We start from the raw sequence: 25386 nt of genomic DNA, 5'->3' as shown, positions 1-25386 counted from the left end.
CTCCTTTTAGTCTCCACAGCTAGCTAGCTACCCCGGTCCAGAGCCATGATCCCTGAGTCTAATTTCCATCTTTCCCAGGACCCTGACCCCCAGTACGCCCCCACAACGCCCCTTCATTCTAAGCCTGATCTAACCCTTCCCTGTCCCTGTTCACCCCTGCCATGGCTCCCTGCTGCTGTCTGCTCGGTCTACTAGCCTTCCTCCGCTCCCACCACCCAGACGCAAACACCTCCGCCTGCTGTGAGTTTCTAAAGCTCTTCATGCTCTTCTCCAATCCGGGCCTTCGCTGACACTGTTCCTCTGCCTGCGACACCCTTCCCTCCCGATCATCCACTCAGCTTCCACTCCCCAGCATCAACGTCCCCTGACGCTCCACTCCCCACACCTCTGTCTTATCACCCAGAACCAGGGGTCTCATGTTTGAAGCACCTGTCATCCGTTTCAAATAATCATTGCCGTGTGTAATTGTTAGTTCAGCACCTGCTTCTCCCTGAGGAGGGTAGGAACTAGGCTGGTTTGTGCTCCTGGCCCCATGACAGTAGACACTGAATTAATATGCAGTCTGTTGACCAAATAAACAGTGCACAAACTGTCTCCAAAAATCTGAGTTTAGTTCAAGAACAAACAGCTTCCCCCTAGTCGCTTCCCAGCTGCCAAGGAGCCCTCCTCCCCAACTTGGGCTCCAGATCTGGGATGGGATGAGGCGGAAGGTATCTGCATCTCCTTGCTTTTACTCTTTAAAAAAAAAAAAATGAGAAAACTCAGCAAAGGGACGGTGACCATGGAGGAAATGGCTTGCAAGGGTCCGGGTTCACAAAACAACAACAACAAAGCAAACAGCCAAAGTCCTGAGATTCAGCTTATGCAGTCCTTCAGTGTAGTTGCGTGTCCCGGAAAGGTGACGTTGAAGATTCAGGGCTGCAACCTCAGACTCCAGCTTCTAAACCTTCAGTTTAGAAGCTAACCTGGGCCGTAGCCAGAGGGAACGCGAGGATCCAGTCCCAGCGTTGAGTTTTAGGTCCAGGGAAGGTTCTGTGGGTCCGGCTGGGGAACCTGAATCCACAGGGCTAGGGTGAGCTGCCTTGCCTTGGGGGCGGGGCCCAAGCCCTAGGGGGCGGGGCCTAATCTGACTCCCACAGGCTGAAGGGCTGTGAGGGTAATTTAAGGCGGAACTTTGACCTCAAGGGGTGGAATCAGATCCCAAGGGGCTGGGCCTTGTCCTGAGGGGCGTGGTCGGCACCAACAGGATGCTCCTCCACAAAGCTTTATCCTTCTTGTGCTTTCAAGGAGCGTGGTCTACGCCTTCAGGATCTTGGAGGGGCACCCAGGCCCTTGGAGGCGTGGTCTAGGCCTGAGTGGGCGGAGCCTGAACCCGGGGGATCCGCAGGGCCCCGCGCCTTCAGGCCCGCGGGGGCAGAGGCTCCACGTTGAGCCAGATGCCGTTCTCCGTGCGCAGAATGAGCTCCGGCTTCCGCCGCACCTTGCGCGTTCGGTCCACGGTCAGGCGGAAGCGCAGCAGTGTAAGCGCCACGACCACTCGCATCTCTGCCATGGCAAAGCTCTGCCCAATGCAGTTCCTGCAGGGAGGATTCAAATGAGAGGCAAGGATCCTTAGGACATGTCTCTGGACATGACCCTGGAGTCAAATGTTCAAATCCTAGCACAGCCTGCGACTATCAGTGCATCCTGATGGATGACCGCCCTTGTCTGAGCCTCAGTTCCCGCTTCTATAGAAACGAACGAAGACCACATCACAGAGCTGTTAGAAGTGTGTGAGCCCAGAACCCGGGGTCTAACATACAGGAGGGGTACCCTCTTATCAAGGACGGAATTGAGATCTGATGCTGAACCCTTGGTTCCGTCAAGGGTACAAAGGGGACTTGGGTTGCCAGAAATTACTTGTGGGTGAGACTTGGTCCCTGCTTCCATGGGGGCGCATCCCTGGCCTGACACTGGCCAAGTCCCTCCCACTTGTGATGATGTCTGGGGTTAGTAGAGGCCTTACCTGGGACCTGCTGAGAAAGGTACGTAGGCCAGCGGGGAGCGCTGCTGTGGGGTGTCTGGGTCAAAGCGATAAGGATTGTACACCTAGATAGGAATTGCCTGGGTGAGTCTGGGTTCCGGCCCAACCATACAGCCTAGCCTGCACCTCAGCCTCTGAGGGTCCCTGCAGCTGGAACACCTCGGGGCCATCTGGTCCGATCTATCTCACACACTAGAGTTTAGCCATGCCTGTCTCCTGTTGTCCGGCACCCGGGCTTTTTTCTACCTCAGGTTCTTTGCACTTGATGTTTCCTGAGCCTGGAACAGGCCTCTCCCTGTTCTTCATACTCATTAGGTCTCAGCTCAAACATCATCTTGTCTTCGAGGCCTTTCCTGATCCCCTGAGCTGAATACCCCCACCCCGTCTGTTTTTACTTCCTTAAAGCATTTAGCAATTCCCAAAATGATCTTCTCTATTGGCCTGTCGCCCTGAGTTTGACTTCCAGGTCCATGAGGGCAAAGGCAGTGTCATTGTAGGTGGTCAGTGCCGAGCAGAGCACTCAGTGACTATTTGTTGACTTCGTGAGTTAACAAGGACTGGGTGGAACAGTGGAGCAGGAGGGCCAGTCCCTGCAAGCAGCCCTGAGAAGGAGCCAGAGCCATAGGAAGGCACAGGCAGGAGCTTACCTTAGAATCAGGCCACACTAAGGGGTTGTAGTGCGTCCCATAGATACTGAGCAAGCAGATAATACCTGTAGGGACAGTTGGAATCAGTGGGACCCAAGGGAGTCTTTGGAAACACACACACACACACACACACACACACTCACATATACATGTATATATATATACGGGATAGTAATAATAATAAGGGGATAGTAGTCGTAATAATAATAATACTGACAATAATAATTTGTTTGAAAGAAACTGACCCTCTGCCATCAGTACCCCCAGATCCAGCCCTGCCTCACCCACCCCTTCCTTTCCACTACGGATACAGACACATCTACCTCCTTCACACACACCTAGGTTTCCCTCCATGATGATTAGCTATATCAACTTGATACAGTCTAGAATCACTTGGAAAAGGAGTCTCAACGAGGGATTGCCTAATTAGATTTGTGTTGGGATGACAGTAAGAAATTTTCTTTTTCAATATTTGTTTTTATTTTATATGTACTCTGTGTGTGTGCGTATACAATTTATGTGTGTGGGTGCCCACAGAGGCTATAAGTGAGTGTCAGATCCTCTGGTTCTGAAGTTGCAGGTAGTTGTGAACTGCCCAACCAGGTGCTTGGAACTAAACTCAGTTATCTACAAGAATAGCAAGTGCTTTTATTATTTTTTTTAGGTTTATTTATTGCGTATATGAGTATTTTACCTGCATGTATGTGTCCATACCACATGCAAGCCTGGTGCATGTAGAGTTAAGAACAGGGTATCAGATTCCCTGGAACTGGAGTTACAGATAGTGTGAGCCACCGTATGGGTGCTGGGAGCCAGCGCTTTTAAAGTACTGAGCCGTCTCTCCAGCCCCCATAAAAGATTTTTTAAATTGGATTACTTAAGGTGGGAAGACACACTGCATGTGGGTGGCAGCATTTCATGGGCTAGGACCTGGACAGAATAAAAAGGAGAGAAGTGAACACTGGCGTGCACAGAGCCATTCATTGCTCTGTGCTCTTGTCTGTGGCTGCAACACGACTAGCTGTTTCAAATCCCTACCACCCTGACCCATCTACCATGATGGACTACAGCCAAATACACACTTTACCCCTAAAATTGCTTTTGTCGGGTTATCTTGTCACAGTGACAGGAAATGAAAGTAAGATGCCCTCATCACCAGCAACAGACACACAGGGATCTTCCCCCTCACAGGGATCCCGCACCCACAGCAGGCCTGGCCCGACCCCTGTAAACCACGCCGCAGCAGTGGAGGGCACAGAGCAGGCACCTTTGGGAATGATGCGCCCATCTGGCAGCTTGATGTCCTCGGTGCATCGGCGAGAGATGAGCGTCACAGGTGGGAACTGTCGGAGGCTCTCCTTGATGCACATGGTGGTGAAGGGCAGCTGAGTCAGGTCATCCCTGGAAAGAAAGGCATTGTGACTCATGCACACACGGAAACAGTTTTGTAAGGCCAGTTCAAAAGATCCAGAGTGGCCCCATGGCTGCTGCAGTTTACAGATGTCCCAGGCCGGTGTCGTGAGTGTGGCTGACCAGGAAGGAATGAAGATGTTCTAAAATGACTGCACCACGCATTCTGACCATCTGACTACTGAAGCCATGGAGTCCTAGAAACTGGAATTCCCCCAGGAATCTAATGCCAGGAAGGGAAAACGTAAAGGCTAGGCACCCAGAAGGGAAACTCTCCCAGAAAGAGATTTACAGTTGGACCACTTTACAGAGCATATGATGATGACTTGCCTCCTCCATAGTGTGTCAGTGCACACAGAACTTTTTTTTACTCTTCTGGAATCCGCATTGAGAAGAACATGCCCCAGAGTAACCCCGGATCCTAGGAGAGTTAGGAGATACCTGGAAGAGACCTGAACCCAGCCTACGATTTGGAAGCAGCCCTTCTCCACACAACTGAGCCCAGTGGTCACACACACAAAAAATCGTGTGTGGGTAAAAGCGATAACTAAATGCTTGCTACAGGCCACTGGATTTGAGGGATGTTTGTCATGTGGTGGGACCACAACAGTTGCTGATGGAATGGTTCTGAGAACTGCTGAAGAAGGGGTGGGCATCTCAACCAGTCCCAAGAACTGGAATTCTGAAAGCTTAAGGGGCTTGTCTAAGGCCACATAATCAGAACGTGGTAACGAAGAGACTCACACTCAAGACCCTGGCCTCGGTTATCTCCCTCCAGTCCTCCCGACCCTCCCAACTGACCAGTCCAGCTCTTCGAGCTCCCGGCCCTTCATGACTTCTTGGATCTCTTCCCGGCACTTCTCCTGGTACTCGGGATACTTCGCCAGGTTGAACAGCGCCCACGACAGCCCACTAGATGTTGTGTCGTGACCTATGGGCAGACAGGTGTAGTGGAGCTACTACCTCCAGGCAGGTTAGTGTTCCCTGAGGTGTTCCCGACACCAGGAGGACAGCGGCACTTCTTCTCGGCCTCACTCAGCATCCTTACCTTCAAACATGAACGTGTCTGCCTCAGCTCGGATGTCCTCATCAGACAATTCCTTTCCCTCTTCATCCTGCAATCACGGTGGAGGATGCTGAGCCCACTTTATCCCACTTCCTACATCCTAGAGGTTCCCCAAAGTCAAATCTACCTATTTTCCCTTTTGACTTTTTCTTTTCTTTCTTCCCACTTCTATTTTTTACATTTATTTATTTAGTGTATGCACACATTTATTTATTTAGTCTGTGTGTGCGTGCATGCATGCATTCATGCATATGCTATGCTGCACATGTGAGAACCAGGACAACTTGCTAGGATCATTTCCCTTCTTTGAACATGTGGGTCCCAGGGATTGAACTCAGGTCGTCAGTCTTTGCAGCAAGCGTCTTCACCGGCTGAGCCATATTCTTATCCCTTCTACCCCACTCTCTCAGAGACTCCATATGCCGCCCAGACTCATCTCAGTCTCCCAAGGGCTGGAGTTACAGGTGTGCACGCACCACTGTGCCTGGCCTCCCATCCACCCCCTCCTAACCTACACTGGGTACAAATGCTCCTAGCAGAGGGAAGGATGCAATGTACTACAAAAGAGATGAAAGGGGAAGGAATGTCAAAGGGAGTTCAGACAAGCGTCACTTGACAATTATGTTACAGTTCAAAAACCGAATGAAGGGGACAGAAAGATGAATCAGTATGTAAAGGTGTCTCCTGCCCATCCTGACAGTCTGAGTTCAATTCCCAGAACCCACGTGGTATGAAAGAATCAACTCCCATAATTTGCCCTCTGACCTCCACATTCATGCTGTGGCACATGCATGCTCACACACCTTCATGGACTCACAAAATGAATGAATGAATGAATGAATGAATGAATGAATGAATGAATGAATGAATAATAAATGCAAAAAGAAGAGGAGGGGAAATGCATTAGGCAATTTCACCATTTACATAAACCAACAGATACAACTTCACTAAGTGATTTGGTGTGTGTGTGTGTGTGTGTGTGTGTGTGTGTGTGTGTGTGTGTGTATGTGTGTGTGTGTTGTTGCAGATGGAGTCAGGGCTGTGCATTTCCTAGGCAAAGCTGCCTCTCAAGCCTCTCCTGGGAGACGCTATCTGGGGTCAGAGAACAATTTTCAGGAGTCGATTCTCTCCTTCCATCATGTGAGTTCTGGGGGTCGAACTCAGGTCATCAGACTTGCTGACAAGCCTCCTTACCCACCTAGCCACCTTGCCAGCCCTCCTCCTCTTCTCTCTCCTCTTTCTTCATTGTGATCCTTTCCATTTCTTCACAGGTTATGTAGCCCAAAGTAGTCTCAAACTTACAATCCTCCTGCTTCAACCTTCCACGTTCTGGGATTATGTGCCACCAGACCCAGCTGTTCTAAGTTACCTAAGATGACTTAACCCACACAAGGGCCACGATCATCTCTGCACACCCGCATTTACTGGGTAGCTCCTGGCAGCCATTTATCCTGCTGGATCACCAACAAGTTTGTCATCAGGTCTTACGAGCACCAGGATACAAGAGATGGGAATGGTGATCTCAATCATATGCCCTCTGAGTGGCAGAGCCATGGCTATATCAAACTGTATCAAAAACTCCACACGAGAGGCTAGGCACACACCCCTGTGACGCCAGCACTAGGGAGATGGAGGCAGGAGGATCAGAAATTCAAAGTCATCCTCAGCTATACAAGGACTTTGAGGTCAGTATTGGCTAAACTAGACACTGCCTCAAAAGGAAAAAAAGACAACAAACAAGAACGACTGGGGAAATAGTTCAGTAGTTAAGAGCACTTGCGGCTCTTGTAGACGATCTGGGTTTGGTACCCAGCACTCAGCATCCACATCAGGCAGCTCACGACTGCCTGTAACTCCAGCTCCAAGGAGTCTGACCCTCTTCTGGACCCTAAGGGCACGTGAACTCAGACATACACATGCACACATATTTAAGAGTGAAATAAATGTAAAAACATCAGGCTGGCGGGATGCTCAGTGGGTAAGAGTACTTGCTGTACAAACACTAAGACCTGAGTTTAGATCTCCAATACACATTTTATTAAATTAATTAGTTAATTAAAATTAACTAATTAATTAATTAATTAATTAAAAACTCCATAGCTTTGTGTGCATTGGGGTCAGAGACAAGCAGATCTCTGTTGCTGGCTGGATAACCAGACTAGATGAAATGGCAAGATTCCAATCCCATGAGAGACCGTGACTCAAGGCAGAAAGCAATAGAGGAAGATACCACACTTCCTACGCTGGCTGCTGAATCCAAATGTGCATGTATAGGCACTCACACCCACACACTTACATACACACAAATCCACAGAAGGATGAGCCGTAGCTGAATGACAGGGCACTTGCATAGTATTCTTTATGCCCTGGGTTCAATTCTCAGAGCGCCAATGATAATAAAAACAAGAGTGTTTTGACTGGAAGTCTGTTCGGTGGTTTTTTACAAGCACTTGCTGCTCTTCTAAAGAGCCCAGTTCAGTTACAAGCACCTGTGTCAGGGAGCTCCCCTGAAACTCCAGGCTACCCAATGTCCTCTTCTGACTGCCACGGGCATGTGCACTTGTGCGCACAAACCCATGCATAGACACATGGTTAAAACTAAGAGTGTTTGCACAGAACCTATAATCATCTTCTTGTATACTTTAAGCCCACCTAACAGAATAGCTGGGCATCATGGCATATACCTTTGATCTCACCACAAAGGAGGCTGAGAAGGAGGATTATAGACTGTGAGTTTGAGGCCAACCTGGGAATTGCTGAGGGAGAGGAAGAGGAAGGGGGTGAGGATGAACAGATGAAGCTGGAAAGATGGATCAGCAAGCAAAGGCACTTGGACACCAAACCTGGTGGGCCCCGAGTTTGAACCCTGGAACCAGACCCGCATGGTTGAAGGAGAAAACCAGCTCCCACAAGTTGTCTACTGATCTCCATAAAAGCTCCCTAGCGTGTGTGTGTGTGTGTGTGTGTGTGTGTGTGTGTGTGTGTGTCTGTTTAAGTTTACAGAAATGTTCCACAGAACAGACCACACTCTAGACTATAATGGGGCTCATTTAAATTAAAAAGACCGAAGTACTCTGTTGTGACATCTGAATGAACCCACCCACATTGTGCCCCTACACCTGGCTCCTTCCTGTAATCCCCAAGAGTTTGAGCATCTTTTTTCATCAGTGGGTGCAATTCCCATGCCAGGCTCTAGGGGCAGAAGCCCGCTTTCACCCAGCCTTACCTTGGCCAGCAGCAGCACATCTATGAAGTCCAAGGTTTTGCCTTGCTTGGCCTTCAGCCACGCCTCGGCACCCTGCTGGCGCAGCGCCCGCCGCCGCTCCTGGATGACTTCGGTGGTGAACTTGTGCACGGTGTCGCAGGCCTGACGGAAGCGCCGCCCGTCGGCCGTGAGGTAGTAGATGAAATCCAGGTAGTGATGCAGGCGGTATTGACGTCTCACCACCAGAGCGCTCAGTTCGATGATGGAAGAGATGTAATCGCTCATTCTCCTGCAGAAAGAAGGGCAGTGAGCCACCCGCGCGGCCCAGAGACACGCATGGGGCCCAGCCTCTGTTGCATAATGACAGACAGAGGTCCTGCATTAACCGTCTTTTGTTATTTTTTTTTAAATTATTTTTTATTTTATGTTTGTGAGTGTTTGCCAGCGTGTATGTCTGTGCACCAACTGTGTGCAGTGCCTGAAGGGACCAAAAGGGAGTCTGATCTACTGGGGCCTGAGTTACAGATGATTGTTAGCTGCTACGTGGGTATTTGGAACTGAATGACGAGCTCCCCAAAAGAAGCAAGTGCTCTTAATAGCTGGGCCATCTCTCCAGCCCCTGTATTTTCATTTAATCTATATTTTCTCTCTCTCTCTCTCTCTCTCTCTCTCTCTCTCTCTCTCTCTCTCTCCCTCCCTCCCTCCCTCCCTCCCTCCCTCCCTCCCTCCCTCTCTCTCTCTCTCTCTCTCTCTCTCTCTCTCTCTCTCTCTCCCCCTCCTCCCCCATCTGTGTGTGTGTCTGTCTGTCTGTCTGTCTGTCTGTCAATGGACTGCAAGGCTGTGCACATGCTAGGCCAGCACTTTACCAACTGAGCTATACCGCCAGCCTTTTTGTGTTTTTAAGACAGGGTCTCTTGTTGCCCAGGATGGAGTCAAACTCACTATGTAGCAAAGACTGACCTTGAGCTTCTGATTTCCCTGCCTTTTTGCCCACCAAATGCTTGGATTACAGGCATGCACCACCACACATGACTTATTTTATTTAAAGGGTTTTGTTTTGTTATTCTTTTATTTTTATTTTATGTGTATGAGTACTTTGCTTGCACATCTGTGCACTACATATGTGTCCCTGGTGCCCTCAGAAGTCAGAAGAGGGTGCTAGATCCCCTGGAACTGGAGTCAGAGGTGGTGGTGAACTGCCAGAGATGTGTTAGGGAATCAAACCTGGAGCCTACACAACAGCATCAAGTGCTCTTAATCACGGAGGCATCTCTTCAGCCGGTGTTTTCAGTTTTAATTATATCTTTGGGGGGGGGGGGTCTGAATGTATGTGTGTTCACCACCTGCATGCAGGTTGCCTAGGAGTCCAGAAGAAGGTACCAGATTCCCCCAGAACTGGAGCTGTAGGTGGTTTGTTAACTGCCCATCATTTGTGCTTAGAACCAAATTCTGGTCCTCTGCAAGAGCACTATGTGCTTTTAACCACTGGTTTATCCCTTAAGCCCTGTACCTGGCTTATTTTATTTTATTGCACAAGACTAGAAGTGGAGCCGAGGGCCTCCTACGTGAGGCCCTCCACCTCAGAGCTGCACAGCCAGTCCATAACAAATATCTGGGGAGTGAATGAACTCGAGTGAGTGTTGTTTTATTAGTTCACTCAACAAATATTCACTGAACGCTTTTTACATGCCAGGGAAGCTGCCACATTATTTTATCCTTCGAGACTATCTCAACATCAGGTATTCTCATCTTTGTGTAGCAAAGGACTGGGGCGGGGGGCAGTGGCTTACTCCTGCAATCCCAACACTAAGGAGATGGAATCAGGGAGGATCAAGAGGCCACCCTGGGTACAGAGTGAAAGCCTGGAGGATGGGATGGAGGCATGGCCCAGCAGTTAAGAGCACATACTACTCTCCCAGAGGAATCAAGTTTGATTCCCAGCACCCACGTTGGACAGTTCACAGCTTGCCTGTGACTCCAGCTCCAGGGCGTCTGACACCTCTAGGCTCTAGGGGCACCTGCATTCATGTGCACGTACCTATGCACAGACACGTAGGCATGATATTTAATGACAGACAAGTTTTTAATATATCTTTTTAAAGGAGGAAAAGAAAGTGAGGATGAGGAAGGAGGAGGGCAGATGGGGATGAAAAAAATAACAATACAGGAAGGAGATGAAGAAAAAGAAGAAAAGGAAGAAGAGGGGATAAGATGGAATAAGAGGGAAGAAAAAGAATAAGAAGGACAAGAGGAGGAGAGAGAAGAGGAAAGAGAAGGAGATGGAGGAACTAAAGAAAGAATGAGGTGGGCATTTCCAGGCTGTACCCTCTCTGTGGAGGAATGAGGGAGAGTAGAGTTTCCTGAGCATCTACTAAGTTCCAAGACACTGGCTGACATTGTTTTACTTACTTAATTATGTATTTATATGGGGGTTTTGCTTGCTTGCTTGCTTGCTTGCTTGCTTGCTTGCTTGCTTGCTTGCTTGCTTGCTTTTGAGATGAGTTCTCAAGATATAGCCCAGGCTATCCTAGAACTCACTGGGCAAGCTGGCCTTGACTCAAAAGCTATCTGCCTGCCTCTCACTCCAGAGTGCTGAGATTAAAAGCGACCACCACGATGCTCTATGGGGTTTTCTAAGCTGTCCAGGCTAAACTCAAACTCAAGATCCTCTTGCCTCAACCTCTCTAATGCTAGGATTATGGATTGTGGGTGTGAACTACCACACCCAGCCAAAATCTCGTTTAATCCTTTTTATAAGAGAACTGAGACTCAGAGAGGTGTGTCATCTTGGGGGCCACCCAGGAAGAAAAAGAAAGAACACAAGGCTGTGGGTGCGCAGCCCAGCTTGCATCACAGCAGGGAGGGTCCCTCTCTCCTCCCGCCCCCACCTACCCTAGGGGCCACACTCACTCCTGGCAGTCACTGTTGTAACTGAACACACATTTCTGAAGGCTGTCCAGGGTCAGGAGGCTGACGTGCTCAAACATGTCAAAGGAGGCCACCGAGCCTTCTGCCAGATGCCGCCGCCATTTAGCCTGGAAGAGAGACCCAAGGCAACCAGGCATGAAGACCACGGCCCACGAGCTGGTCAGACGGGAGCAGGCGGGATCCTAATCGCCAATCCAGTTCAGGCGTAGCAAGGGACGCTGCCCCCCTCCGCTCTGAGGCCTTCCCGGATGAGGCCAACCTCCTCCCACCACTCAGCCCCAGGACTCACGTGCATGATGTCCGTGCACTGGTTGAAGATCTTCATGTAGGGCTTCAGGATGTCGAAGTGGAAGGCGGGTGTGAGCAGGCGTCGGTGCCGGCTCCACTTGTTCCCTTTGCTGAGCAAAAGTCCATCCCCTGAACCCAGAAAACCAAGGGCTACTGGCCTCTCCTCTCCCCCGCGCTGAAGCGCTCCAAGAAACCCCGTACTCTTCTGTGATTTCATGTAAAATGCAATCATTTTGGCTCCACGTTCAGTATGAGGTGTGTTTAGAGGCCATTGGAGAATCACAGATAAACAGGAGCCACACACACATCCCCACCCCACACCCACTTTCTCCCCCAGCTGCCAGCTGGTGCCTGCTTCACGTGATCCCAGTTCATCCTAAGATTGAAAGCTACACGAAGTCTAAGGCCATGTGTCAGAAATGGAGGGAATCTTCAGCCCCAAGACACACATCAGATGAGGCTTTGTGCTGAACTAATGGGATAGGAATCTGGGGAGGGGACAGGGCTAGACACCACTCACTGAAGATCTCAGCCAATGAGAAATCCAAAGGGCAGAGAAATGTTAGAAATATAAAAACCAGGGAGAGATGGCTCAGCAGTTAAGAGCGCTGGCTGCTCTTCCAAAGGACCCTGGTTCAATTCCCAGCACCCACATGGTGACTCACAACTGTCTGTAACTCCAGTTCCAGGAGATCTGACACCTTCATACAGACATACGTGCAGGAAAAACACCAATGCGCTAAAAATAAATAAATTTTTTTTAAAAAGAAGTATAAAAACCAGTTTGGGATCAAATTGAGTGGGTGGACAGCCATTTTGCCTATCCTCTGTGCTGACAGCCAGCTTTCCAAAGTTGTAAAATAAACAGGTTTGTTTTTACTGCTCTGAGTAGCCTGCACGCTCAGGAAATGAAGACCAGCATCCTTTCTTCAGCACTCACCTAACCACGGCTTCAGGAAGCTATAGAAAAACTCATCCTTGGGCGCAATGGCAGCTGTGGAGAGAGAGGAGGCATGGGCATTCCAGACCGAGTTCTGACCTCCGCTTAGGACCTCCTTGGGCCTCTTCTCTAGGTTCCTGCCTCCCATCTCACCCCACCTTCACATCTATCACTTGAGAAATCTTACAACATGCTGATCTGAACTCCAGTCTCTCCTGCTCAAACACCTCCCTCGGCTCCCCATTAATCTTGTAAAAGAGCTTTTGGTTTGGGCATGGTGTTTTATGTGTGTAATCCCAGCAGCTGAGATACTGAATCAGGAAGATTACTGTAAATTTCCTTTTTTATTTATACAGAATAGCATTAGCTATATACATAGTGAGTTCTAGACCAACCTGGGCTGCTATGTACTAACAGCTTTTCTAAAATAATAAATAAATAAATAATTTGGGCCTGCAAGATGTCTCTGTGAATAAGGGTGCTTCCTGCCAAGCCTGATGACCTGAGTTTAATCCCTGGGACTCAGAAGGAAGGAGAAAACTGACTCCCACCCACAACTTGCGCCCCGACATCCACATACATAATGTAGTGCAGACTCATACACATGTGCACGCACGCACGCACTAAAACTAAATATAAAAGAAACCCAAGCTTTAGAAAAAATTATATGTATTTATTTACATATGTGTTTGCATGTGTAGGCACACTCATGCCCTGGCACTGGTGTGGAGGTCAAAGGACAGCTTGTAGGAGTCAGTACTCCCCTTCCTTCTGGGTCTCAGAGATTAAGTTCAGTTTGTCAGGCTTGTCAGCAATTGCCTTTACCAGAGGAGCCATCTCACCGGGCCTGAATGCTGGACTTTCTTATATTGAAATAAATAAATACATAAATAAATAAATAATAAAAATCCACGCTCAGCCTCCCGCTGATGGCTCTGGCGCATTCGGTCCCTGCACCCAGACTCTTCTGCTCAATCCTTCAGCAGTCTCACAGCACAGCATCACTCACCCACCGCCAGGCCATGTTCCCTTGGGAAGGACCACACGCCCTAACCTTCCCTGCTCTCAGCTCTGGCCCAGCATCTGAATCACGGCTGTAATCCCACAGCCAGCCTCACCTTCCTGTCTGTCTGACATGCCAGCCTGCTGACAGTGACGGGAGCCTCTGCCGCTGCACCCACCCATCACCCACCGGCACCCGGACAGGGCTCATTTTCAAAGCCATCGATGATCGGCCCTGGTCCGGACATTGCCCCGAACAGACATCTCTATCCTCCAGCTCTTGTCACTCCCATCACACAGGACCAACAGCATAGAGTCTCTCTGCTCCTAAACAATGTCAGGTGTCCCTTGTTGTTGGGGAGCATATCTGTGTTCCCCAAAGTTCAGATGCTGAGGCCAAAGTTTTAAGTCAGCTTGCGATACATAGTGAGGCTCTTTCTGACTAAACCAAAAGCCAGCTAGTGAAGTACTTGCCTTGCAAACAAGACAGCCTGAGTTTGGTCCCCAGAACCCACATTTAAACGACACCAAAGCTGATAAGATGGTGAGTGGGCCAATGAGATGACTCAGTGGGTAAAGGAGTTTATAGTCAACCCTGAACACCTTCGTTCTGATCTTGGGTCCCACAAGGTGGAGAGAACCAACTCCTCTGGGTTGTTCTCTGACCTCTTCACATGTGCTATGGCCCTTCCTCTGCCTTCCCCACATACCAGACAAAAATTCAATTTAATTTTTTAAATTGCACTTACAATCCCAGCAATGTGGGGGTGAGGAGAAGTGACTGTCTGGGGCTCACTGGCCAGCCAGCCTTGGCAAGCTCCCGGCTAGTGAGAGATCCTGTCTCAAAAAAAAGACTGGAGGCACCTGAGGAACGACAGCTAGGGCTGTCCTCGGGTTCCCACTTGCACACATGTATATACACATGCTCCCAGACCAACACACACACACACACACACACACACACACACACACACACACACACACACCAAAAGCTGGATATTGCCAAGTCACAAATTAGGGGATCTGGAAGGCCCCATTCTCCTTTTTGAACCTGCATCTACCATGATAACCATCCATCATGGCTGGATCTGGCTGCCGTGATGACCAAGAAGCTCCAGGGAAGAGAACATGGCAGCTTTGAGTGAGCCTGCACTAACGAGGCAGGTCCTGGGGCCGGGGCCGGGGCCGGGGGTGCTGTACAGCAGTTCTTCAAGGGAAGAGACTCGAGGGTGTCCTGCAGCAACTGCATGCCAGGGTGAACTTCCTGCTACCGATGGCTTCAGGCCATCAGTAATACCATCGGGCCTGGTATCATACTGCTGTTTATTTTTGTGAACTGGCAAGTCATAAGCTTTGCAATGAGATCTAGGAAGGAACCCCATGTCACTGTGGGACACCATGTCCCCAAAACCTTCAGAGATGGGGGTGCTATTTGGCACTATGAGGTTAAGAATATCAGGTGTGGATCCAGATCTTTGTAGATGATGTTGCAAAGACTGCTAACCAAGGAAACTCAGAGAAATCAAAGCTGATGCAATGAGCTGGGCGTGGTGGCACATGCCTGCAATCCCAGGAGGAAGCAGGAAGTTCAGAAGTTCAGGATCACCTTGGGCTACACAGTGAGTTCAAAGCCAGCTTGAGACACCAGAGACTCTGCCTCAAAAGAAGAAAAAAGAACCTTTTTCATTCAGTAAATGAATGAATGGATGGATCAAAGGGTGGGTGGATCAGGGGAAAAATAGGAGCTGGAAAAGCGGTTCTGAAAGTAAGAGCACTTGTACAAGCATAAGGACTGAGTGTCGATGCCCAAAACCCAGGAAAAAGTCAGGGCCCAGAGAGCTGCTTCAGTGGGTGAAGATGCTCGTCACCAAGCCTAACGACCCAAGTTAGCTCCTCGGAACCCCGTGGTTGAAGGAGAGAACAGACTCTTGCAAGTTGCCCTCTCCCCTCTGCACACATGCTGTGGCTCACACCCACCCTAACACGCACACAAAATCAATAAACAAAAACAAGTCAGGCATGGCTGCATGCACCTGTGACCCCAGTGCTGGGGAGTGAGAACAGAATCTCTGAGGCTCACAGACCACCAGTCTAGCTGAAAAAATGTCAAGTCTCAGGTTCATTAAGGACTTGTTCCTTGAACTACAAGTGTGCATACACACACACACACACACACACACACACACACACACGCACGCACGCACACACGCACGTACATATGTACGTACACTTGTTTTTAATTTTAAAAGAATAAAGAAAAGGAAGGAAGGAAAGGAGAAATGAATAGTTGGATGAATGGATAGGTGGGTGGGGTTGGTGAGTGGATGGGTGAGTGAATGGGTGGATTAATAGATGGGTGGATGAATGGGAAAAGGGATAGGTAGATGAGTGGGTGGTAGGTGAATGGTAGATAGATGGAAATTTAGTGATTGGGTGGGTAGATATTTAGTGAATGGATGAATTGATGGGTGGGTGGATGGATGGGTGGGTGGGTAGATGAATGGGTTAGTAGGTAGTATGGGTAAGTGGATGAATGGATGATTGGGTGGGTAATTGGATATATAAATAGACAGATTGGTGGATGAATGGGAAGATGGGTAGGCAGATAGATGGGTGAGTAAGTAAGTGAGTGGATGGATGGATAGATGGATGGATGGATGGATGAATGGAAAGCATATGTGTGGATGGATAGATGCAAGGTGGTCGGATGGGTAGATAAATGAATACGTGGAAAATTGCATGTATGCATACATGATGTATAGATGGGTGATTGGGTAAGTGGATGTACAGATGAGTGGATGAATATGTAGACAGATGTATGGATAGCCAGAGGGAGGGATAGATGGATGGATGGATTAATGGATACCATCCCCCTTGTACACCATTGTTGTGGAATATTAGTTTAAGATGTGTTACATTTGTTTATGTTGTGGATTATTTGTTTAATGATGCAAACGTGTGCTGCATTCTTTTATGTTGTATTTATTTAACTCTATGAAGCTATGTTACTTTGCCTGCCTAAAATACTGATGGGTCTTATAAAGAGCTGAACAGCTAATAGCTGGGCAGGAGAGGGATAGGCAGACTACCAGGCAGAGAGAATAAATAGGAAGAGAAATTTAGGAGAGAGAACAGCAAGGAGCAAGAAAAGGAGGAGAGGAGGACACCAGGGGCCAGCCACCCAGCCACACAACCAGCCACAGAGTAAGAAAGAAAGATATATAGAATAAGGAAAGGTAAAAAGCCTAGAGGCAAAGTGTAAAGAGAAATGGGATAATTTCAGTTAGAAAAGCTGGCTAGAAACAAGCCAAGCTAAGGTCAGGCATTCGTAAGTAAGAATAAGTCTCTATGTATTTATTTGGGAGCTGGGTGGTAGGCCCCAAAAGAGTTAAAAAAAAAAAAACCTACACACTATAGAAAGGTTCGAGTGAACAGGCACCCAAGGATGTTTGTACACCCAACGTGACTCAGCCACCAACGCATACTTCCCTGCATTGGCAAACAGCATGCACAGTCATCCTTCATCAGTCACCCCTTCTGTTGCCTTTCTGTGCCCAACCCATGCAAGGTGATGCCAGTGATCCAAGGATGGCTCAGCTCCACTCCCTGCCTGCAGGAGCTCCTGGGTGGGGTGGGAAAGGGAAGGAGAGGCCCACACCAGCCAATTACCAAAATGGCAGAGAGCATGCCAGGTGCTAAGAAAGCCACAGAGGAAGGGCTACCGGAAGGCCGAAGAGGCTTCCGAGCGGAAGCGGCGCTGAAAGCAAGATGGCAGGACAGTCACCTCTCTCTTCCTGGCTCTGGAATCCAGGCTGAACTAGTCAGGAGTCTTACCGATACTCAGATTTGGCCCATGGCTGCCTGGCTCGTATACCCGCACTGGCGCTAGCACCCCAGGATAAAGTGCAAACCCATCTGCTTCTTGGTCCAGCTTCCTCTTAACTCTCAGTCTCATTTCCTACTCCTCCAAGCACATCCCCTCTACTCCATCCAATCAAAGCACCTGAATTCTCCTAGCATCCTCCCACTTCTGTACCTCTGGACTGACAAGCTCCTCTGTCTCCAACTCTACACCTGACTAACTCCTACACATCCTTCAAAGCCTGGCTTTACTGACTCTTTTTCCAGGAAGCTCTCTCCTGGGATCTTCTGGCTCCTCCTCAACTCTATCACTGTCTTTCCACGATGGCCATGCTAGAAAGGGAAGCTGCCTCTACCAGGCTGGTCATGCCACTTCAAAGGAAAGTGCTTTGGAAAGGCTCCTACTACACGGTGCCCAGCTCAGAACTGTGCTTAACAGCTAGGCCTGGCATCAGACTCTGGCCCTGCCGATCCTTGTCATGTAAACCTAGACAGGTCACCACTCTGACCCTCCATCTCATTTTCTTTACAAAAAAAAAAAATGCATTTACATGTTTGAGTGTGTGTGTGTGTGTGTGTGTGTGTGTGTGTGTGTGTGTGTGTGTGCCAAGCAAGATATGCAGGAGAAGGTCAGAGGACAACTTGCAGAAGTGGGTTCTCTCCTTCCACCATGGGGTTCTGGGGATCAAACTCGGGTCATCAGGCTTGGCAGCAAGCACGCTTGCCTGCTGAGCCATACCACTGCCCCTCCATCCTGGCATATGCTCCTTAAATCTGCACATGTGTCCGCGGCTGATGAACGAACTGCCGGCTGATTCGTTACTCTGATTACGACTATCGCTTATTGGCAGCAAACACTTGTGAACTGAATGCTTGGGAAGCCTGTTCGTGGACAATTAATACACAGCCACTGTGAAAAACAGCAAGAGAATTCCCTAGAAAGTAAAATACAAGGCTGGGGAGTGTGGTTCAGGAGGTAAAACACTTGCCTCACAAGTGTGAGGACCTGGGTTGGGATCCCCTGGAGCCGTTTAAGACCACACAGGGAAGGACCCCTACAGTGAGACGGGGAGTGGGGAGGGTGGGGACAGGTGAAGATCCCTGGCCAGGAGCAATGAATGAGAGACTCTGGACCCCAAAGATGACTCAGCAGTTAAGGGTGCTTGCTTCCAAGTCCCGTACTCATACACAGAGCCTGCATACACAAATAAAAATAATAGAACCTTTTTAAGAAGTCAAACACAGGACTAGGAGACAGGACTCAGTAGCAGAGTGTTGACCTACTGTGCTCAAGGCCCTGAGTTCCATGCCCAGTATCAGGGAGAGAAGGGTGGAGGGGCCAGCAAGATGGCTCCGTCCGTGGCTTAAAGGCACCGGCTGCCCAGGCCAAGCAGCCTGGGTTTTGTCCCTGGGACCTCCATGGTAGACGGAGAATTGATTCCCACACGTTGTCCTCTGACCTACACACACACACACACACACACACACACACACACACACACACACACACATACACATAAAAATAAATCTTATTTTTTTAAAAAAAAGGAAGGAATGAAGGGACAAAAGGCGGGGGGTGGGGGTCTGTGAGAGTACAACCCATGCGTGAATGTTCACTGTAGCATTGTTCACAACAGCCAGCAAGTAGGTGAATAAGCAAAGTTGGACCCATCTACACAATGAATCATAAAAAGAGCACAGGGCCAATCTGTACAGTAGTGTGGATGGACCGGGAAGACAAGAGGCTGACTGAGAGAAACCAGACACAAAAAAGGTCTGGAAGCAGCAAGTCCATCTAGACAGGAACCAGGTTCTGGGAGCCAGGAGGTTCAGCAGGGAGGAACCAGAGGCAGGACCGCCTCCGGTGCAAGCTGCTTGAGGGAATGATGAAATCCTTCGAAACTAGAGAGAGTGAGTTGTTGAGCAACCTTGTGAACACACCAAGCCGTCAGTGATGGTTCACCTAAGAGCAAAGCACTGCACCCTGGGCCAGTTCTGCCTCACTGAGGAAAGAGCACATTGAGGGGGAGGGGGTCCAGCCTGGGCAACAGTGGCAGTGGCGGGTGGGCAGGCCTACAGGGAGGAGCAGGAGGGTGAGAAGCTCCTGGGACACGCCCCCCCCACCTCCCTCCAGGTTGACTCAGCCCCTCTCAGCGCTCCATCCAGCACCTCCAGTGGGGACAGCGAAGGAGACAGACCTGGAGAGGGTGGAGAGAGCGTGCGGAGGAAGCCGGGCCTGTTTGCCAAGTGCCTGAGCACAGCTGACACTCTGTCTGGAGAACTCAGCCCAGGAACCTGACCATGGGAGGAGGAGGAGGAGGAGGAGGAGGAGGAGGAGGAGGAGGAGGAGGAGGAGGAGGAGGAGGAGAAGGGTCGGAGGAGAAGGGTCGGAGAGGAAGGGAAAGAGAAAGAGAAGAGGAAAATCAGTAGAAGAGAGAAAAGAAAAAATGGGGAGGTGGCTCAGAGGGTAAAGGTGGTTGCTGCCAAGGCTGAGGGCTTCAGCTCCACCCTCAGGACCTATTCGGGAGGTGAGAACTGACTGACTCCCACAGTTTTACGCATATATGCATGTACACACACATACAGGCACACACACACACAGTAATATATAATAATAGACTTCTTTCAAGGCACCAGAGAGCAGAGTGCTGGCACACATCTGAGAGGATCTTTGGTGTGAGCTAGCCTAAGCTACATAGACAGACCCTGTCTCTAAATACCAACCCAGTCCCCTTGGTGCTATGAAGACAACCAGCTCCAGGCAAGGCCATTCTGAGGATCCATTTCAAGGGGAATAGAGTTGGCCAGACTCACTCACCCTAAAGGATTAGGATTGAGGATGTCTAGAAGACAGAGACCCCTGGAGGATTTGGGAAGGACTTCCTGGAAGAGGGGGCTCTTGGAGCTGGGTGCTGAGAATGAGTGAGAACTCACCAAGCACACTTGGAAGATAAGTAGGGACAGCAGATAGAAGGATCCACATCTGCCTCCCTGTCAGCCAGCTGCCCACTGGATGACTGAAATGCTTGGTCATGGTGGGCAGGTCACAGTCTTAATGAGGAGAATAGCATGGCCCAGGATTGAGCAGCACTTACTTACCCAAGCCTGGATGGACAATGTGGATGAATGAATTGCTTGGATGTGACTTGCAGCAGGTGCGCAGCCTTGCAAAGTCCCTGAGACTCTTGCACACTGTCACATTTTTTGCTCATGCTGTTCTCACAGCCTGTATTGCCTTCTTTGGTGAACTTCTGTTCATCCCTCAAATCCCTACTCAAGTAACCCTTCCTCTGGGGCAACCTCGTGTCTATAAATCCCAGGAAGGTTCTGGGGATTGGAAGTTCACTCATCTCCCCCCCCTCCCCCAGGCCCAACCTGCCTACCTGAGGCAGCCAACACAGGCTTCATGTAATCAGGATGGACCAGCACCAGGAGAGGCAGGAAAGGCCCGACCCATGCCAGGATGATGTGGTGCATGGTGTCCAGCACTTTCTTCTCATTCTGAAGGCCCTTCTCATTGGGGAGATACTATGGCAGACAGAAAGGAACAGCGAAGACGTGACAACTCGGCTTAACCTGCTCCCGCCCCCTCCCACCACTGCCTCTCTCCTGCAGAACACCAACCAGACCACGGGCCTCTTTCTGCCTTTCTCTGAGTCTCCCCCTCCTCTAAAAATAAATTAAGAGCAATGGGGCTGGAGGCCTGGCTCAGGGGTAGAGCCCCTGACTAGAATCCCCCAGTGAGGGGCTGGGGACATGCCTCAGGGGTAGAACTCTTGCCTAGGATTTGTGAGAAGGTGGATTCCAAAGACAGCATAGCAGGGGGAGAAAGGGAGGGAAGAAGGGAGGGAGGGAGGGAGGGAGGGAGGGAGGGAGGGAGGGAGGGAGGGAGGGAGGGAGGGAGACCCAGAGAGAGACAGCGGGTAGCAAGCACAGCAGCGGTAAGAGCTGGCATTTATCAGATGTTTGCTGTATGTCCTGTTTAGTTTTGTCACCGGGACATCCGAGAAGAATCGAGGGATTGCCCAGATCTGACTGGCCTGTAACTGTGTGTGGGGAATTGTCTTTACTCGTCACTGATGTAGGAGGGCCCAGCCCACTGGGGTCAGTACCACCCATGGGCAGGTGATCCTGAGTTGTATAAGAAAGCTCCCCAAGCCAGGGGGAGCAAGCCAGTAAGCAGTGCACCCCCATGGTTTTCTACAACTGCCCTGACTTCCCCAACGATGGACTGAGACCTGGAAGTGTAAGTCAAATAAATCCTTTCCTCCCCTAAGCTGCTTTGAGTCAGAGTGTTTTATCATAGCCACAGACAAGCAAAGTAGAATACAATGTTAGTAAAAAACAAATAAATAAAAATTACAATTGAACCATTTACAGTGGCAAATGTCTGCTATCTCTGCCCTCAACAGGTAGAGGGCAGGAGGATCAAAAATTCAATGTTATCTAGCTACATAATAGGTTTGAGACCAGATTGTGCTAGATGAGTTCCCTGCAGAGAGAGAGAGAAAGAGAGAGAGAGAGGGAGGGAGAGAGGAGCTGGGCCTGGTCGTGAATGCCTGCGGTCCCAGCACCAAGGAAGGTAACAATGGCTGTAGTAGCCTGGGTTACATACTGAGACCCTTTCCTCAGGAAAAACAAACGAAGCCCGGGAGCAGAGATGGCTTCCTGCCGATATGTGCTTGGAGATTAGCATGAAAATTCATGCAGCAGAAAAAGATATTCTGACAGAGAACACAATTGGACGAAGGACCAGAGAGCTGACAAAGGCCAGCTTCAGAAACAGGAAGTGAGTTCTGGAAACTGTAGAGGATGATAGGACAGGTCAGGAGTCTTCCTCTAGACTGTAATGGGGAGCCATGGTGGTGTATGAGCAGGAAAGGGTTGGAATGATTGGAATCCAGAATTTCTCGGGAAAGCTAGAAGATGGCAATTTCAAGGCCAGCCTAGGATACCAAAGACAAGGTCTTCCTATGTTGCCCAAGATGAACTTCTGTGTTCAGCTGATCCTTCTCAATCAGCCTGAGTAACTGGGACCAGTGGTCTGTGTCGCCATGCAAACTAATCTTTATGTCTTGAATGGTGTGTGTGTGTGTGTGTGTGTGTGTCCCTAAGCTGGGGCCCTCATGTCATGTTTAGCGCCCCATCTTTCTAAAGAGACTCTTACTGTCTCAGGCATGGTTGCTCACAACTGTAACCTCAACACTCATGAGGCTGAGGCAAGAGGATTTGCTGTGAGCTTGAGGCTAGCCTGAGCTACATAGGAATTCCAAGCCAGGCTGAGCTACAGAGTGAGACCTTGTCTCAAAGTAAAAATTAAAAACAAAAATAGATGAGTCAGGCATGCTGACATGTCTGTAAGCCCAGCATTCAAGAGGCTGAGGCAGAAGGGTTATGAGTTTGAGGCCAGTGTGGCCTACATGAAAAGACTTTGTTAAAAAAAAAAAAAATCAAATGCAAGGAAAGAGTTAGAATCTCAGTGTAGTATCATAGCATTCCAATAATGAGAGTAGTTAGGTATGGTGGAGCACGTCTTTAATCCCAGCGCCTGAGAGGCAGAGGCAGGCAGATCTCTGTGAGTTCAAGGCCAGCCTGGTCTACATAGCAAGTTCTAGGAAGCCAGGGATACATAGAGACCTTGTTTCAAGATAAAAGAAGCAAAAGAGCAAGAGTAGAATCACCCTAATCTAGGTAAGGCTAGAGAAACACAATCTCCAGGAGCCCCCTCCTTGCTCCCACTCTAGGCTCCAGACCCCAAATTTTATGGGCACCAGTACCTCCCTGCTACATTGGTAGCTACAGAACTATAGAAAGAACTATTATTATTATTATTATTATTATTATTATTATTATTATCATTGTTTGTTTTGGGCATGGATCATTTTCTTTAAAAGACAATTGGTTACCCCTGTAACTGTAATGTCACTATTGTACCAGTGGGTACATCTTGCCTGGCAGGTCTTTATTGGAACATTCAGCTCTGAGTAAGAAGACCACTGATGCAGCTTCCAGTACTAGGAAAGCTAGCCAGCACGGGGTACGAACTTGACTTTATAGTCAGCTCTGCCTCCTTCTAACGGTGTGACCCTGGGCAAACTGCTTGCCCTCTCTGAGGTCTGGTCTCCTACTCCACACAGTGAATCTGCGTCCAACCTTAAACCCACCCGCCACCAGGTCTGCCCCTGCGCACTCACCATGGTCACGTGGCCCAGCAGCCAGTGGCGACCCGGAGGCTCTGGGAAGCAGCTCAGCCTGCGACAGAGGGCGCGGAAGTCCCAACATAATTTGAATGCCTGCAGTAGCAGGCGGAAGAGGAGGAAGAGGAGGAATAGCAGCAGAGCCGACACAGCGTACACTCGAAAGGCTGTCTTCTCCAGCCCCAGCAGGTGCAACAGATAGTCCGTGATGGGCAGCATCCTAGAAGACACGCGGGGACCAGTCAGCGCAGCCACACACAGGAGGATCCTTCACTTTGCCGGCACACACATCTTTCTTTAAAAGACAAAAACAACTTCTAAAAAGGGCTTATTTTTAATTATGTGTGTATCGGGGGTGACGGAGTTGCGCTTGTGAGTGCAACTTGTGGAGTCTCTCTTGTGGAGACTAGAACAGGGTTTGGAGTTATAAGGGGTTGTGGGCATCCTGAAATGGGGGCTGGGGGCCTCAAACTCGAGTCCTCTGGAAGAGAAGCCATTGCTTTTCACTGCTGATCCATCTCTCCAGCCCTACTCCCCCCACCCACCCTTATTTTCTTTCTTTTCTATTTATTTAACTGTTTGTTTGTTTATGTTTGCAGTGCTCGATGGAGATGCTATACCCAAGGTCGTCCACCCTCCCTCCATGTCCCCAGTCCCAAGACACCCTCTGGACCCTCCTATCATAGGACTTTCTCTGCTTGGGCACAGATAGTCAGAGTCCGGGGGAGGCAACACACACACACACACACACACACACACACACACACACACACACACACACCATGCACACATGCACACAAAGTAGCCCTCAACCAATGGCCCTACAGTCTTGGTAAATCAACACTCTAGCTCTCTGTGTCTCTGTGTCTCTGTCTCTGTCTGTCTGTCTGTCTGTCTCTCTCTCTCTCTCTCTCTCTCTCTCTCAATGTGTGTGCGTGCGTGAGCGTGCGTGCGTGCATGCGTGTGTATGTGTGTGTGTATGTGTGAAATAACACCGAGACATGTACTCTATGCAGGTACTCTATGCAGGGTTTCCCAGCAAGATTAACTCCAGCAGCCCAAAGCAAGGACTTTCCTGATTGCTTTTCCCCCTTCCCTGACTCACCTCTTCCTTCCTTCTTTCTTTTTCCAACTAAAGTGAAAATTCACATAATGTACAACATCATTTTTCTTAATTTTTGGATATTAAGTGTTTAATTGTGTGTGTGTGTCTGTGTGTGGGTATGTGCTCTCATGTGCGGGTGTCTTCGGAGACCAGAAGCCATGGATGCCCTGGGACTGGAATTTGGGGCAGTTGTGAGTCACCTACCATGGGTGCTGTGAACAGAACCCCCTCCTCTGTAAGAATAGTACACACTCTTAACCACTGAGGCATCTTCCTAGGCCTAAAAATGCCATTTTTAAATGAGCAAATCCTACAATAGAATATTATTCGGCCACAAAAAAGAGTAGCCTGTTATTTTTGGCCAAAAAGGCACCGGGAAGACATCATGTTAAGTAACATAAGTCACTCAACCTCTTTCATTGGTTGACTGGTTGAAATGGTGTCTTGTTCTGTAGTTCAGGCTGACCTTTAACCCCTGGTGTGAAGTGATATTCTGCTTCAGCCTCCTGAGGGGCTGGGACTGCAGGTTTGGACAACCATGCAGGGTAAGGGAAATAAGTCAAACACAGAAAAGTAGATGGCAGGCCAAGCATGGAGGCACATGTTTATACTCCCAGTACTCAGGAAGCTGAGGCAGGAGGATCACAAGTGAGACTAGCCTGGGCTGCAAAGCTAGATTTTTCTCAGACAAGAGAAGCTGGCAGGAAAGGAACA

General features: G+C 49.3%; 1 protein-coding gene across 2 annotated transcripts in view; it reads right to left on the bottom strand.

The window, feature by feature from the left end:
• Positions 1–590: 590 nt before the first annotated feature.
• Cyp4f22 (cytochrome P450 family 4 subfamily F member 22) overlaps positions 591–25386 on the bottom strand; it is a 40949-nt gene continuing 16153 nt past the window's right edge. Inside the window, exons 3-14 of one of the 2 annotated variants that reach the window (XM_076558667.1) lie at positions 23565–23787; positions 20754–20898; positions 12508–12561; positions 11569–11696; positions 11262–11386; positions 8373–8640; positions 5129–5195; positions 4882–5011; positions 3938–4071; positions 2671–2735; positions 2006–2088; positions 591–1577 (exon numbers count right to left, since the gene is read on the bottom strand). In XM_076558667.1, coding sequence (XP_076414782.1) covers positions 1400–1577; positions 2006–2088; positions 2671–2735; positions 3938–4071; positions 4882–5011; positions 5129–5195; positions 8373–8640; positions 11262–11386; positions 11569–11696; positions 12508–12561; positions 20754–20898; positions 23565–23786 — 1599 coding nt within the window. In that variant the 5' untranslated portion in view covers position 23787 and the 3' untranslated portion in view covers positions 591–1399. The remainder of the gene's footprint in view (positions 1578–2005; positions 2089–2670; positions 2736–3937; positions 4072–4881; positions 5012–5128; positions 5196–8372; positions 8641–11261; positions 11387–11568; positions 11697–12507; positions 12562–20753; positions 20899–23564; positions 23788–25386) is intronic. The other variant, XM_076558668.1, reaches the window with a different exon arrangement.

Source organism: Peromyscus maniculatus, chromosome 22 (genome assembly GCF_049852395.1).
Source record: "Peromyscus maniculatus bairdii isolate BWxNUB_F1_BW_parent chromosome 22, HU_Pman_BW_mat_3.1, whole genome shotgun sequence".
Lineage (NCBI taxonomy): Eukaryota > Metazoa > Chordata > Mammalia > Rodentia > Cricetidae > Peromyscus > Peromyscus maniculatus.
The sequence above is the reverse complement of the archived record's forward strand: the minus strand, read 5'-3'. Positions and strand labels throughout refer to the sequence as shown.